Raw genomic sequence first — 13,098 nt, 5'->3', positions numbered from 1 at the left:
ATCGTTTTTACGTCAGCATACCACCAAAGGGTGGAAATCAGTAAAGTACACAAACGCACACCACACACAAATTGAATTTATCAATAACTTTTAAATTTCATTCAAAAAAGGCTACACTGGCTGCTTTCATCCGAGCTTCACACAGAGCTTTTGAATATACAGGAGACTTTCAGATTTTTTAGTTTAATTCAAACGTGTGACTATTTTAACTTCAAACAATGTCTATCAAAGTATTCGCTGAGTTTACATTTATTATTTTTTATTTGTTCTTTAAAGAAACCATGTGCTTTTTTCATTGATGGTACCTAAAGTGGGATAGTAAAAAGGATTGATCGAACAGTTTTATTAAAATAGCCAAATTGATTTATATATAACCTGTTTTGGTTCTGACAAACTCCTGCTTGGATAAGAATGCCAACCGGTCTTTTGAATTGCTTGTTCTCGAAAGCTTTGGCAAAGAGTTAGCTTTCTGCTAGGTGAGAACAATGTCTCACTCCAGTGAGCAACGGTGTCTGTGAACCCAAAAAAGGTTGCCGTACATTTATTTCGCTTCATCTGGTTCAGGTCGCCTACACGACCTTATGTACGAAACCTAATACGGAGTCTGGAAGCCGTTAGAAGATTGAAGTGAAGAAATAAGAGGTCTATTATCAATATTTCCAGTGTGCTTTATGCAAAGTTCTGATGCATTTAGTCAGAATTTTGAAATTCCTTAAGATACGATTGTTGCCAAACACGATTGACTAATGATTTCATACTTTGCTGAGCTAGACATTGCAGAATGAGGAAATAGTAGGCATCCACTTTCGTCGCCTACACAAAGGTTACAACAACTCACCGTATTTTATTGCCCTACTAGCAAACATAGAGAATACAACAAAAGCAAATGTTCATAAATTAACAGTTCTTGTTTACCATTATTACTCTTTATTCTTGTTCTTGTTAAAGAAATAGGGGTTTTAGCGTGATAGGACAAAATGCATCATTACGTAATGAGCGACACCTCACAGACAGAATAACGTCATCTTCATCCCTTTAGATGTCCGAAGGAAACAAACACACACCACGAGTTAGTGGGCGAGTTTTTCCCCCCCATCTCTCTCACTCTCGCTCAAATGCACAATATTCCGTTGTTCTACTGTTTAAACGGTACTTCCTGATTTAGTAATGTGTGAGTGCGTATGTGTTTGTGTTTGTTTTATATAAAAAAAGGAATCATTGACTGAATTTTAAGGAAAGTCTCGAAGCAGCAGCACACGATGCACAGCGCGCTGGACACGGCACGGGCTAGTGTAAAAGCGCTGACCGTGAAAAACTAAGGTGAAAAGAATGGGGATTTACAGCTGGCCACAGTTTGCTACCACGATCTGCTTCGACGGTTTGCCCGAATGGCAGCCGAAGGACTCGATCTTTCGCACCACGTCCATGCCGTCGACCACGCTGCCGAACACTACGTGACGATCGTTCAACCAGGCCGTCTTCACGGTGGTGATGAAAAACTGCGAACCGTTCGTGTTCGGGCCGGCGTTCGCCATCGACAGGATACCCGGACCGGTGTGCTTCAGGATAAAGTTCTCGTCCTCGAACTTGTTGCCGTAGATAGACTTGCCGCCGGTACCGTTGTGGTTCTGGAAGTCACCGCCCTGACACATGAAGTTTGGAATCACACGGTGAAAGATCGAACCCTTGTAGCCGAATCCCTTCTCCCCTGTGCAGAGTGCGCGGAAGTTTTCACACGTCTTCGGTACAACATCGGGACGCAGCTGTCATTTAAATAAGAGGAAAAAGTGTAGAGTGATTAAGAAACATTGGACGAATATAGAAAAAAAGGAACTTTTACATTGAATGAACTCTACTTAATTAATTTGAACATCATGTAACAAACAAGAATTTTGTGCAAATTCGCATTCAGGCAAGTTTGCTTAGTCACGCACCGTTTGCTGAAGCCATTTTCTGTACATGTGTGCAAAATACAGCTACAAAAACTTTATTCAGCCCACTCCCAATTGCCACCCGGTATTCTGCTTTGCCACTCCAATATGGACATGATGAAAGTCTGGGTGTCATGATTTCCGGGTTGAAAAAGAGGTTTGTAATGCAATAAGCACACCGTAATGTGAGAAAATGGAATGGTCTGAGACAGCATTCTACCACCAACGGAAACAAGATCGATTGAGTGTCCAACAGCAGGCAAATAACTGCCGAGAGTGAATGATAATTAGGCACATAGTTATGCAGTGTCCATTGCCGTACGCGCGTCATTGGTAGTGGTGCGGTAGTGCATGCGACTACTTTCCTGCACGTGTGTGTGTGCTAAGTGGTGCGAACCGTTCGACAAGCGCACACACACAACTGCCGCGCCGGGAACATGTTCGCTACATTCAAATATATAGAAGGGCATTTAAATGTGAAATTGTTTTATTTTACATTTCTTTTTTACAATTGGTTACTACACCCGTGAATCTAAAGGACATGTGCTATGTATAATAGAACACTCCCACTCACACACACACATACATAATACGGCTGCATTTCTAATCGATGATGATAAATGCAATGGCAAGGCACAGGCGCGCACATACACACACATACGTACACAGTAAAACAAGATATGCCCATGAGCAGCTAAAAATTAACATCATGTAACCTCAAGCATTCGAAGAAAACTTCTCTAATAATCAAACAACGTCAAATAGATAAACGATTTTTCCATTATGGAACACGAACGCCCCGAAGGCGCCTATTGACTGTATTACACAATTGAGGCTTAGTATAGGATGGAACACAATTGTCACCGGCATTAAAGAGCCTTAAGCGTGCTTTTTTATATAAAAATTCCAAAACGATATATCACATTAAAAGAAACTTTCTCTCCACGTTTCTTCGTTTTAACAGCGAGGAAGAACAATACACACCAAAGATTAAGTTTAAACAAAAAAGAAAGAGAGAGAGAGTACGGAAAGGAAAGAAGCTGGAAAATGCGCTTACCTCGATCAGGATACGGCCGAGCGGCTGGTTATCCACGGTCATGTCGAAAAAGCAACGCGGCAGACTCATTTTCTTAGCAAAGGTACGCGTTTGCGGCAGAACTCGCACACTACTATTATTGATAGCAGAAGAAGACCACTTCGAGGCGACACCGAGTAAGAACGCTTGATTGCTGCAGCAGCTCTTCGTGGAGACGATGGCGGTTAAAGCACGAGTGAGCAACATCTCGGAAAGCGGAAACCGTTGACTGCGTTTTTTCTGCGAATACCGGGAACAACTAAACGTCAAATCGTCAAGCCGCAGCCAAACGCAAACGATACCGGCACACTTCGAATGGAACGAACGGAACGATTGTTAGCAAGGGAAAGAAGGGATTTTGGCATCAATATAGAAAATAAAATATTAAACACCCACAAATTAATATCATTCACCAAATGAGTGGTTGAAAAATGCCGGCACGCGTGGTTTACGAAATGAACGCTGGGTGGGCTTGAGCGAGATTATGTAATTTTGAAGTTAGACCAGTCTACGACCAGCTGGACTGTACGTTGAGCATTGTACGTTCTTGAGCTAATTTCTTGAATTTGTAGTTAGTATTTGAAATTGGATTTTTTTATACACAACAAACGTTAAATAGAACTGAAAAAAATAAAAACATGATGGTGAAAGTAGATGTAGAATTGCTTCGTAGCCATAAATAAGCCACGTTAAACAAAACAGCGTTGCTTAATTATTCATGATTTTGTGAAACTATTCATCCAAAAGAAACTTTATCTAAATAAAGTCCTGATAGTCATCATGGCTACACAAATTCAATTTAAAAATGAATATTCGATAAATCATGCCGGTCAAAATTGTTAAATGGTCTTTGACATCAAGGGTTAATTTTATTTGCAAAAAACGTACAGGATTGGAGATTCCTAGTTGGAATGGAAACATCGGACTCGGGCTGAATGATTCGTCGCTCTACGAACGGGCAGTAGAGAAATCCCGCGCTGCAATGTTAACGTCAGATATCGAATTTGACGGCCGTCGCTATGAACTGTCAAATGGGAAGTGGTCTAAAGTATGCGTTTTTCTGAAAACGCTCTGTTAATTCGCAGAATTGTGTGTGCCCAATACATTCACACAGTTTTATTGTCAGCTTTTGTTCTGTACACCATATTCGAGGAAAGGCAAATCTCGTAGCGGTGTCTGAAAACTATGCGGTGTCGGCTAGTTCCAAGCCTGAAGCGTCGAGAGTTAGTACGAATAAATCTAGAAAATTTTAAGATTGAGTTGGATTGTTAAGTGTAAGATTTAGCTCGTTGGATTATAGTAGAGGTAGGAAACATTAGCGATACGCTGAAGCGTAACATTTGCGATCCGAAGCGTCGGTTTGCATCGAGTGGTGCCGCTCAAAAGAGCAAAAGTGTAATGGCGTTCAATCAGAAAAATCCGCCATGGCAACGAAATGCTGGGCACCAGAGCATGGCTAACATGCAGGCAATTGTTAGCTTTTCGCAGGCGCAGGCCGTATATAACCCGAACATAGGTAAGTGCCGGGTGAGGGTGACCCCATAAAGCAGAGCCCTAAGGTGCAACTTTCCTTCTTCTTCCCGCTTTGCGCAGGGCTGCAACAGCAACAGCAGCAGCAACAACAGCAGCAACAACAGCATGCTCAGCAACAGCAGCAAAACATTTCCATTCTCACGCATTCGACGTTGGGTATTCCACAATCGTCCATTTATTCACAGACGGTACAATATCCACCGTCCCGACCAATCAATGCCATTGGTTATCCGAATCAACCACAATCGCAACCGGCTCCGCAACCACAAGTGAATTCGAGCACACCAAAGCTCAATCCGAACAACCGCGCATTCAGCGGTACCGGTCTTGTGACGAAGCTACAGAACGATTACGGCATTATCGATGAGCAAGTGTTCTTCCACACTAATACCTGCGTGAAGGGTATTCTGCCGAAGGTGGGTGACCGTGTGCTGGTCGATGCGGCTTACAACACCAACATGCCGTTCAAGTGGAACGCATCCCGTGTCCAGGTAGTGCAGACCAGCGATCTTAACTCCTCGATGACTTCACATACCAACTCGTCTTCGGCGCGTTCCCATACTGCTGCGTACACCGGGAATACAGGCTCCCAAAATAATGCATCTGAATCGCGCGCGAACGTTCGCAATCGATACTCGAACACATCGTCCCGAAAGTCACCGGACCGCAACATTCGTCGTTCATCCAATTCACGCACGAAGGATGATGTAAGTTATATCGTCAGAGTATGCATGTTTTAATTCATACTAACAACTTTTTATTGTTTTCACTTTCAGTACGACGATGCGGAACGTAGACGGAAGCGTGACGATCGTGAATCAGAGCGGAGTTCGTATCGCGAAAAGGCTCGTGCTCGCTCACCAGAGCGCCCGCGGGAGCGGGAGCGCAGTCCCGTTAAGAAGCATTCACCCAAACGGGCTCGCCTTCGTTCGGTTCCGCCGTATATGGTGCAGGTTCCGAAACAAATACTACCCGTGTAAGAATCTAACCTCCAAAAGATTACATATTCCAAGTATTAATAGCTATCAAGTGCAGTCAAGTAGGCTAGTCGTACCGCGTAATTCGTACAAAAGACTGTATGTAATAATTGGCCAATTTTATTTACATTCTTTTGTTTGTTTTTGTTTTGTTTTTTTTTTCAGCAAAAGTGTCAATATCCTAGAGTTGCGCACCCGCTACCCGAAACTCTACATCCCGTCGGACTTTTTCCTGGCCGACGTTGGGTGGCCTAAAGCGTTCCCCCCAAGCGCACCGCTCCCACTGAACACCGGCTGTCACTTTCACGTGTTTAACAAAGAGGTGGAACGCCCCTTAGCGCTCGAAAAGACAATCCTGGATCCGCCCGATGCCAACTATCTGTACAGCGTGAAAGTGATGCTGATGAGCACCTCGGAACTGGCCGACATCTACAAAAACTGCTTCTTCCGCAACGAAAAGGAGCGCCGGGACGAGACGCGCAACTATCTGCATCCTACGCGCATGGTTAACTTCCTGGTTGGAACGCGGGGCAAAAATGAGCTGATGGCCGTCGGTGGCCCATGGTCACCTTCGCTAGACGGGATGCATCCGCACACCGATCCCAAGGTCCTGATGCGAACGGCCATCCGCACGTGCAAAGCGCTCACCGGGATCGACCTGTCCGCCTGCACACAATGGTAGGTATCAATTGCATTGCTTTTAACTGTGAATAAGAAATGTTATACGATGTGTGTTGCAGCTTCCCGCATCGGTTTGATCCGATCAATCCGATGTTGGTTATATGTCCTAGTCCTTCAACTTTAAACGTGACAGGTCAGCAGCTTTAATGCTTCACTGGAAGACCGTTTTTCATTTGCCTAAAGTTCTTATTGATCGTGCTCTAGTAGGTTTACCATTTTATTGTTTAGTTAGGGTTAGTTTTCTTCTTTTTAATTGTGTTGCGTTAAATCTCTGACCACAAGCGTTAACAAGTTTTCATTATTTATTGATTATTTCTCCATATTTTAAAGATAGATTTTTAATTGTAGTTTTATGTGTACAACCACAATGCAACAATTTACTTTTTATCTATGATATATTGACATATTTACATTGAGTTGTACTATTCGTTCCATTTTTCCTGCCAATGCACGGTAGTACCCTAATTAGTCGTTCGAGAAAAGGTCTTTGGCACTAAATTTGTTTCATTATTAGTTTGATTTAAAGCCTACATATTTGCTGACAACACGGGTTTCGAGCTTATCGGTACTGGTTCAATGGTTCTCACCACAATTCCCTTTTCAGTCAACTGGTTAGATTTTAATGGTATATTGAAATGTAAAAAGCTTTCCCGCTGCTTCCTGGTATTGCAATTAAATTGTTTCCATTTGTGTAAATTATTCGTGCATCTTCAAATTTGGAAGAAGTGCTAAAAGATAGTAATTCATTTTGTTGGATTGGAGTCGAGGTCGTGAGGAGTTTGCAAAAAAAAAAACACACACATAAGCCCCCTTGTTGATACATGTAATAGGAATTTTTCCGTTCTGAACATGATTGATCTTACAACGGTTTATCTTCTCTATCTCTCTATATCATAATATAACACATCAACAAATGATCACATTTTTAACATTTTTCAATCTGAACCAAACCTACTGCTGTATACAACACAGGTACCGTTTCGTGGATATCTATTATCGTCGCACTGAATCCTACCATAAAGGTCGTTTGATTCCGCCACGCGGTGAAACGGTGGTCATATTTCTGCCCCGTATGAGTGCCTGCATACCATCGGAAAACCAGTGGGATAAGATACAGCAGAATTATCAACTTCATTTGGAACGCATTGTTAAAAGTAGCAACTCTAGCGGCAGCAACAGTGGGGACGACGCCATTGATGGTGGCGCCACTGTTCAGGAGGTACCGACGGTAGTCGAAACGCATGCACCGGTTGCACAGAATTCTAGCAGCGCGGACGATGTTGGCAAGTCTACCGGAACCGCTAGTGTTGCGGATGAACCGTCGGTCGGGTCGTCAGCATCAGCGGAACCGTACGATCAACAGCAAGACCCGCAGCCGCAGCAGCAACAGCAACAGTTGGCGGATAAAATCGCGACGGTCGGCTCTACGGTGGAGTCGGCGACATCAGACGGCGGTCAGCCGGATACTGCCAACATTTCGGCCACGGTATCGGTGAACGAGGGCAGCGGAAACCAGGTCGGTGGTAGCAGCAACAACAGCAACAGTAGCAGCTCAATAATGGTAACGAATACCAGTAGCTACACCAGATGTCGGGGTGGATCAACAATTGCTGCTGTGATGTCTCCATCCACCTAGTAAAGCCAAAGGGTTTAGCAATTAGTTCTACTGTCACAAACATTTACGTACACGTTGCATACTCGCTCTAGATTTGCTTCACGACCACGAACCAGAGTGTTGCGATCCGAGTCCGTTTTTGGGCATGCGAGCAATAGTGGCATTCTCATATCCATTGCATTCTCATGTATAAAAACGGCAAAATTTGTTACTGTTTCATAACTTTTATGAACGTACGTCTGGTAATATGAGTTACCGTCGACGGTTTTAGGCGACATTTAGTTGCATTTTGTTACATTTCGGGACTTGTTTTTGTTTGGTAAATTTTTAACGCATTTTAGGATAGCTTATCGATGCCTAACCCCCAAAACCCTACCCTTTACCACATTATTATTACAATTTTGTTATAAGTATAGTCGTATGAATGTGAGCAAGTAAGCGTGCTGAGTGGTGATACTCATGAGTTTTGGCAGTAGCTGTTCCATACGAATGGTGTAGCGTAAATTGTGTCCCGGCTGTTGTTTGCATCAACGATGCGAAAAAGTGCCATTAATCAAACGCTTTCCCTGCTTGTTTGTGTACATTTACAGCCGCCGACTGAGACTCTTCCGGTCGTCATGGAGATTGACACCGAGACGCTGCTGATGGAATACAAAAAAATGAAGGTTGCCGAGCTCAAAATCGAACTTACAAACCGCAACCTAGCGACAGACGGTACGTTTGTGCAATTCGCTTCCTAAAGCAAATTCCTTCTATCTCTTCTATAGTTGAGTTAAGGAGCTTAGGGTTATGTTGTGATATTTATTTTGCACGAGTTTTTTTTTTGTTTTAATTGCTCGACTAATTGTCCCATAATTTTACAGGTGTCAAGGCTGTGTTACTTGCCCGGCTATCGGAAGCAATTATTGCAGAACATCAACAAGCTTCACAGGCGGTAGCTGTACCGGTTAAGGAAGAAATTCCTGAAGCGGAAACAAAAATACCCGACACGGATGTTGCTGTACAAATGGAACCGGAAGCAGTTGTGGAAGTGCACACAGTGGTTGAGATGACCCCGACGAATAAGGAAGCCGACAACGGCACAGATGACAGTAAAGGCAAGGTGGCCGTTTCTGCTAGCGACACTACCGAGACCATCAAAACAGAAACCAGTCAGCAGGATGCTGTCACAACCACTGCACCAGCCACGGCCGCACCCATGCCTGCGCGCAAAAAGGAACAAACGGTGAAGCTGAGCGAGAAGGACCGTAAGAACCTCGAACGCTGGTACACGATGCCGAAGGAGCCACACGTCGTCGTGCACCCATCGCGCACGGCCAAATCGGGCAAGTTTGAATGTTCCGTCGTGTCGCTGTCGGTGCTGCTAGACTACCGGCCGGAGGACACGAAGGAACACTCGTTCGAGGTAGCGTTGTTTGCCGAGCTGTTCAACGACATGCTGGCGCGTGATTTTGGCTTCAAAATCTACAGCGAACTGTACAAGCTGGGCAAAAAGCCTAACGAGAAAACGGTGGAAACAAAGAAAGATAGCGGGACGGTAGCACCCGCTACGGAGCCTTCCAAAGCCCGTCCGGACGGTGGTGGTGAGGCAAATAATGGTGAGGATAGCAAAATGACTACCACCGATAAGACCGACTCGGTCAAGGGGAAGGACGACAAGGAACAGAACGATCGGAAGCGCCGTCAACGGAGCGTGGACGATGACCATCGTTCCAAGCAGGACACGGAACCGGCCCGCTTTTATACAGTTCTGCCGGAACTTTTGCTATCGTTCGTGTACTTCGATATCACGCAGTGCGGCTACATGTTGGAGAAGGATCTTGTAGAGCTGATTTATTGTCTCGGGCTGAATCTGTCCCGTTCGCAAATACGCAAAACCGTTGGTGATGTTGCGGTAGCAAAGAACACGCTGCATTACAGACAGCTCACCGATAAGGTGCTGGAAACGGACAAGTCCGGTAAGAAGGTGGGAGATGATGGGTCGACACAGAAGACCAGTGTAGCCGAGTACCAGTGTACAGAGTACGAACTGACGGAACAGCAAGCGCTAGAAATGGCAAACGGCAACACGGATTACATCAACCAGTTGCAATCCAGTGTGATGGAAATTGTCAATGGAAGCGACGGTTCAACGCAGGAACCAATGGCAAAGAAAATCAAAATTGAATCCATCGAAGATCTTCCGTCAACATCGGATGGTGAGTGTTTGCTTAACTTAATAGACAAATATGTTAATACGCTTGGTGAACGTGTGGTGTGTTTACGTTTTACAGGTTTGGTAGAGTACAACGGCACCATTGTGGATGTTGGTAAGAGTTTGGAACATACCAAGCTTATCGAACAGGCACGCGAGCGTGCGGAGAAGTCGATTGAAATTCTGCGCAACATGAACGAAGAGCTGACCGCCAAAAATAAACGCTCGACGCAGCACATCAGCGAGTTGATCGCTGACTTAAAGAGTGCTAAGAAAAAGTTGGTCGACAACGAACTGACTATTCGTGACTTGACGGTAAGTATTTGTTGCTATATCGCTATCGCATATTTTACATTTACCCTGGTCCAATCCACTGTTTGTTTTATTTCATACGATTGTACAACTAGGGAATATTGCCAATTATTGCACACTGTGTTTAAATTGCTTTATTTTAACTTATTTAGAAAAGGTTTCTGTAGGACATCTTTTTTTCCTAAAAAATTGCGGATTTCTGCTGCAGATAAGTTTATTCATTTCAAAATCACGGCACTTTTTCTAATTTTTGATGCCGAAGAAATTAGTTAATACGGGACTGGTAAATAATTAATAGGATTGTTCACATGACACAATTCCTGCTCGATTTTTCACCCACTGCAAATCTTTCTATGTTTGTTTTTGCGAATACAAATAGTATGGCAAATCTGTTTGACCAAAAAAGATTGGCCTACTTTGGTGGACAACACAAATCTTTTGCTTGTAATCTTTTGACAATCGCTTAAAATTTCAGCTATACTGAAGAACGATGTTTGATCTCAGTAGTCAGAAAAAGGTAAACATACTCATAAAAGATTTGTATCGCTTGAACACGAAACACACGCGAATCTTTTTTATTGTTGCTGTATTTGTATGGTATAGGTTAGATTTGCAGTTAAAGATTTGTATCGTGTAACCATACTTCATGGGTTTCTCAGGTCAAGCAGTTATGAATTCTGCATCACGAAATAAGGTTTATTTTACCGTATGCACCATCTCAACGGTATACTTTGATTGAAAGAAAGTTCTCGCGATTAAGTAACATGAAAAGGCATCTTTAATAAAACAAAAACATTTATTTTAGTGAACTGTTCAATAATTGGATCAAAGCAAGTTCACCGATCCCATTTTATTACACACAAAAGAAAAAGTTTTTAAAAAGTTAAATATCTAAAATCGACGATAAGTGTTCCAAATTCGATAATAAAGTTTCACCTTATATATATATACCCCATATGGACAAAGAACTTTCTCAGACGACCAAAATCTTATTCTCTCGCTGCAGGATGAACTAAATGTGATCAAACGCAAATATGCTCAAAGAGTCACATTCCAGCTGAATTAGCTGGTAATGAAAATTAAACTGTAACACTGTGCAACAATAGGTCGCGACGAGTTTGCTATGATTGAATGCCGCGATATTGGAAGTGTGCAATAATTGGACATCAAGTGTGTGCTATATACTAGAATAGAATTTTAACGTTATGTTGGTGTGCAATAATTGAATTTTGGTGTGTGTTGCTTCAACATCATTGGTTCTTGATTTTATACACTAATATTTTGCATAAATTATAAATGCATAATATTTTTTAAGCGATAATGTTGCATACTTGACATACAACGTATGAAAATAGTGGTTCGATCTGTCACGGACACATGAAATAAGTTCATGGTTTCCTTGGATGTGCAACAATTGGCAATTTACCCTTCAATGGTGTTCTGGATTTCGTTCTTTTTTTGAACGATCGTCTTTCAACATGATAGTATAACAAAGAACTGGAGAGTAAATATCATTTTATTACTATTTGAAATGAATTTACTCTCAACATTTGTGCAAAATTTCACGAATGAGTTTGTATGTAAGTAATTTAGTTACATTTTAGTGGAAATCAGGATTATGGATTATGGGAAATTTTCAGGATTATTAAAAAAGTTGTAACAAAACTGCTGTTGAATATTTAGTTCATCTTCGTAAATATTGAAAAAAAAAAACACGACTTGCTGCCAGGTCATCATTTGCTTCATAAATATCGCTTTAGAGATAATGTTTTTTTTACTAAACTAATTGCTTAAATACATTCTTCTGCTTTCTTCATTTCTTTTGCACAGCGTAAGAATACAGAATATCATTCAATCTTAACCAGTGTGTACGACCGCGTACGTCCTGCGGTGAACATACCGGATCGTAAACGGTCGACGTCCACCGTTTCCACGTCGAAACGCGAAAAGTAAGAATGATCTGGGAAATTATCTACAACCGGCAATGACATATGTTTCCATATTGCCACACACCCATTCCAGTTCGAAGGAAAAGGCTTCTGCCCCTAAAGAGAAGGAAGTCGCCCAGCAGGATGTGAAGAAAGCAGATAAAGCTGCCGTCGAAGTAGATAAAGCGAAGCGCGAACCAAGCGTCGTAACGCAGAGCGAGCGTACGGAGGAAACACCACAAAACGCGACAAAGGACACCAGTGGTGGGACCACGGCAAACGATGCGGAACATTCGGAAAGCGTTACTGCCGCTAAGAGCGACCATGAATAGTTTTTGTTTGCAGTTTATTATGATTTGCTAGCTAGTCGGCCGAGCGAGCAATGCAAAAGGGACCGCGCCCCTATTGCCTACCCCACCGGCACGACCTTTGCTAACACCAGCGGCCGGTTTTTTTTCCTTTTATCATTTATTCATCTTTTACTTTTCAATTTAAATTACATATTTTCTTTATTCCTGTTATTTAACAAAAAAAGATCAACTGTAAAAAAACGCGCATAGCACGCGATGCATTCGAATGAGAATCATAATTTTTGCTTCATTTGCTGGTTTGCAAATGTACAAAGAGAAAAGTTTGCAACGTTTCATTTCTTTATTTGCACATGTACGTACGATTGTTTCGGTCCAATCGGCCGCTATCAAAATACAGTCGGTTAATCGGTAACAACGGAACCGGCTTCATTACATCTTTTTGAATTCAACCAATAACTGGAACGGCAATTAACGTTTTGAATAAATGAACCAACAAACTCTACATGTCCCGGGTCTATATATTGTCCTGTTCTTCTTCGCA

At 42.6% G+C, this 13,098-nt stretch overlaps 2 protein-coding genes across 2 annotated transcripts; one reads left to right on the top strand and one right to left on the bottom strand.

Moving 5' to 3' along the window:
• Positions 1-1,337: 1,337 nt before the first annotated feature.
• On the bottom strand, positions 1,338-3,213 carry LOC128707597 (peptidyl-prolyl cis-trans isomerase-like). The gene is made up of 2 exons (XM_053802558.1): positions 2,989-3,213; positions 1,338-1,763 (listed from the first exon to the last, which is right to left on the bottom strand). Exons 1-2 carry the CDS (start codon positions 3,211-3,213, stop codon positions 1,338-1,340), a joined length of 651 nt encoding a protein of 216 aa, XP_053658533.1.
• Positions 3,214-4,404: 1,191 nt separating this feature from the next.
• On the top strand, positions 4,405-12,578 carry LOC128714773 (cell division cycle and apoptosis regulator protein 1-like). The gene is made up of 10 exons (XM_053809657.1): positions 4,405-4,522; positions 4,600-5,246; positions 5,316-5,515; positions 5,682-6,194; positions 7,170-7,758; positions 8,403-8,526; positions 8,676-10,010; positions 10,086-10,321; positions 12,149-12,267; positions 12,341-12,578. The coding sequence occupies exons 1-10, from the start codon at positions 4,405-4,407 to the stop codon at positions 12,576-12,578; spliced, it is 4,119 nt and encodes a 1,372-aa protein (XP_053665632.1).
• The last annotated feature ends 520 nt before the right edge of the window (positions 12,579-13,098 follow it).

This window comes from Anopheles marshallii, chromosome X (assembly GCF_943734725.1).
Source record: "Anopheles marshallii chromosome X, idAnoMarsDA_429_01, whole genome shotgun sequence".
Lineage (NCBI taxonomy): Eukaryota > Metazoa > Arthropoda > Insecta > Diptera > Culicidae > Anopheles > Anopheles marshallii.
The sequence above is the reverse complement of the archived record's forward strand: the minus strand, read 5'-3'. Positions and strand labels throughout refer to the sequence as shown.

Bases quoted from the DNA above. Each gene is read 5' to 3' on its own strand.
- LOC128707597 (XM_053802558.1), bottom strand. From the start codon at position 3,213: ATGTTGCTCACTCGTGCTTTAACCGCCATCGTCTCCACGAAGAGCTGC. The intron at 1,764-2,988 runs GTAAGCGCATTT...TTTAAATGACAG, and splicing joins TCGGCCGTATCCTGATCGAG to CTGCGTCCCGATGTTGTACC.
- LOC128714773 (XM_053809657.1), top strand. From the start codon at position 4,405: ATGGCGTTCAATCAGAAAAATCCGCCATGGCAACGAAATGCTGGGCAC. The intron at 4,523-4,599 runs GTAAGTGCCGGG...CGCTTTGCGCAG, and splicing joins CGTATATAACCCGAACATAG to GGCTGCAACAGCAACAGCAG. The intron at 6,195-7,169 runs GTAGGTATCAAT...TATACAACACAG, and splicing joins CTGTCCGCCTGCACACAATG to GTACCGTTTCGTGGATATCT.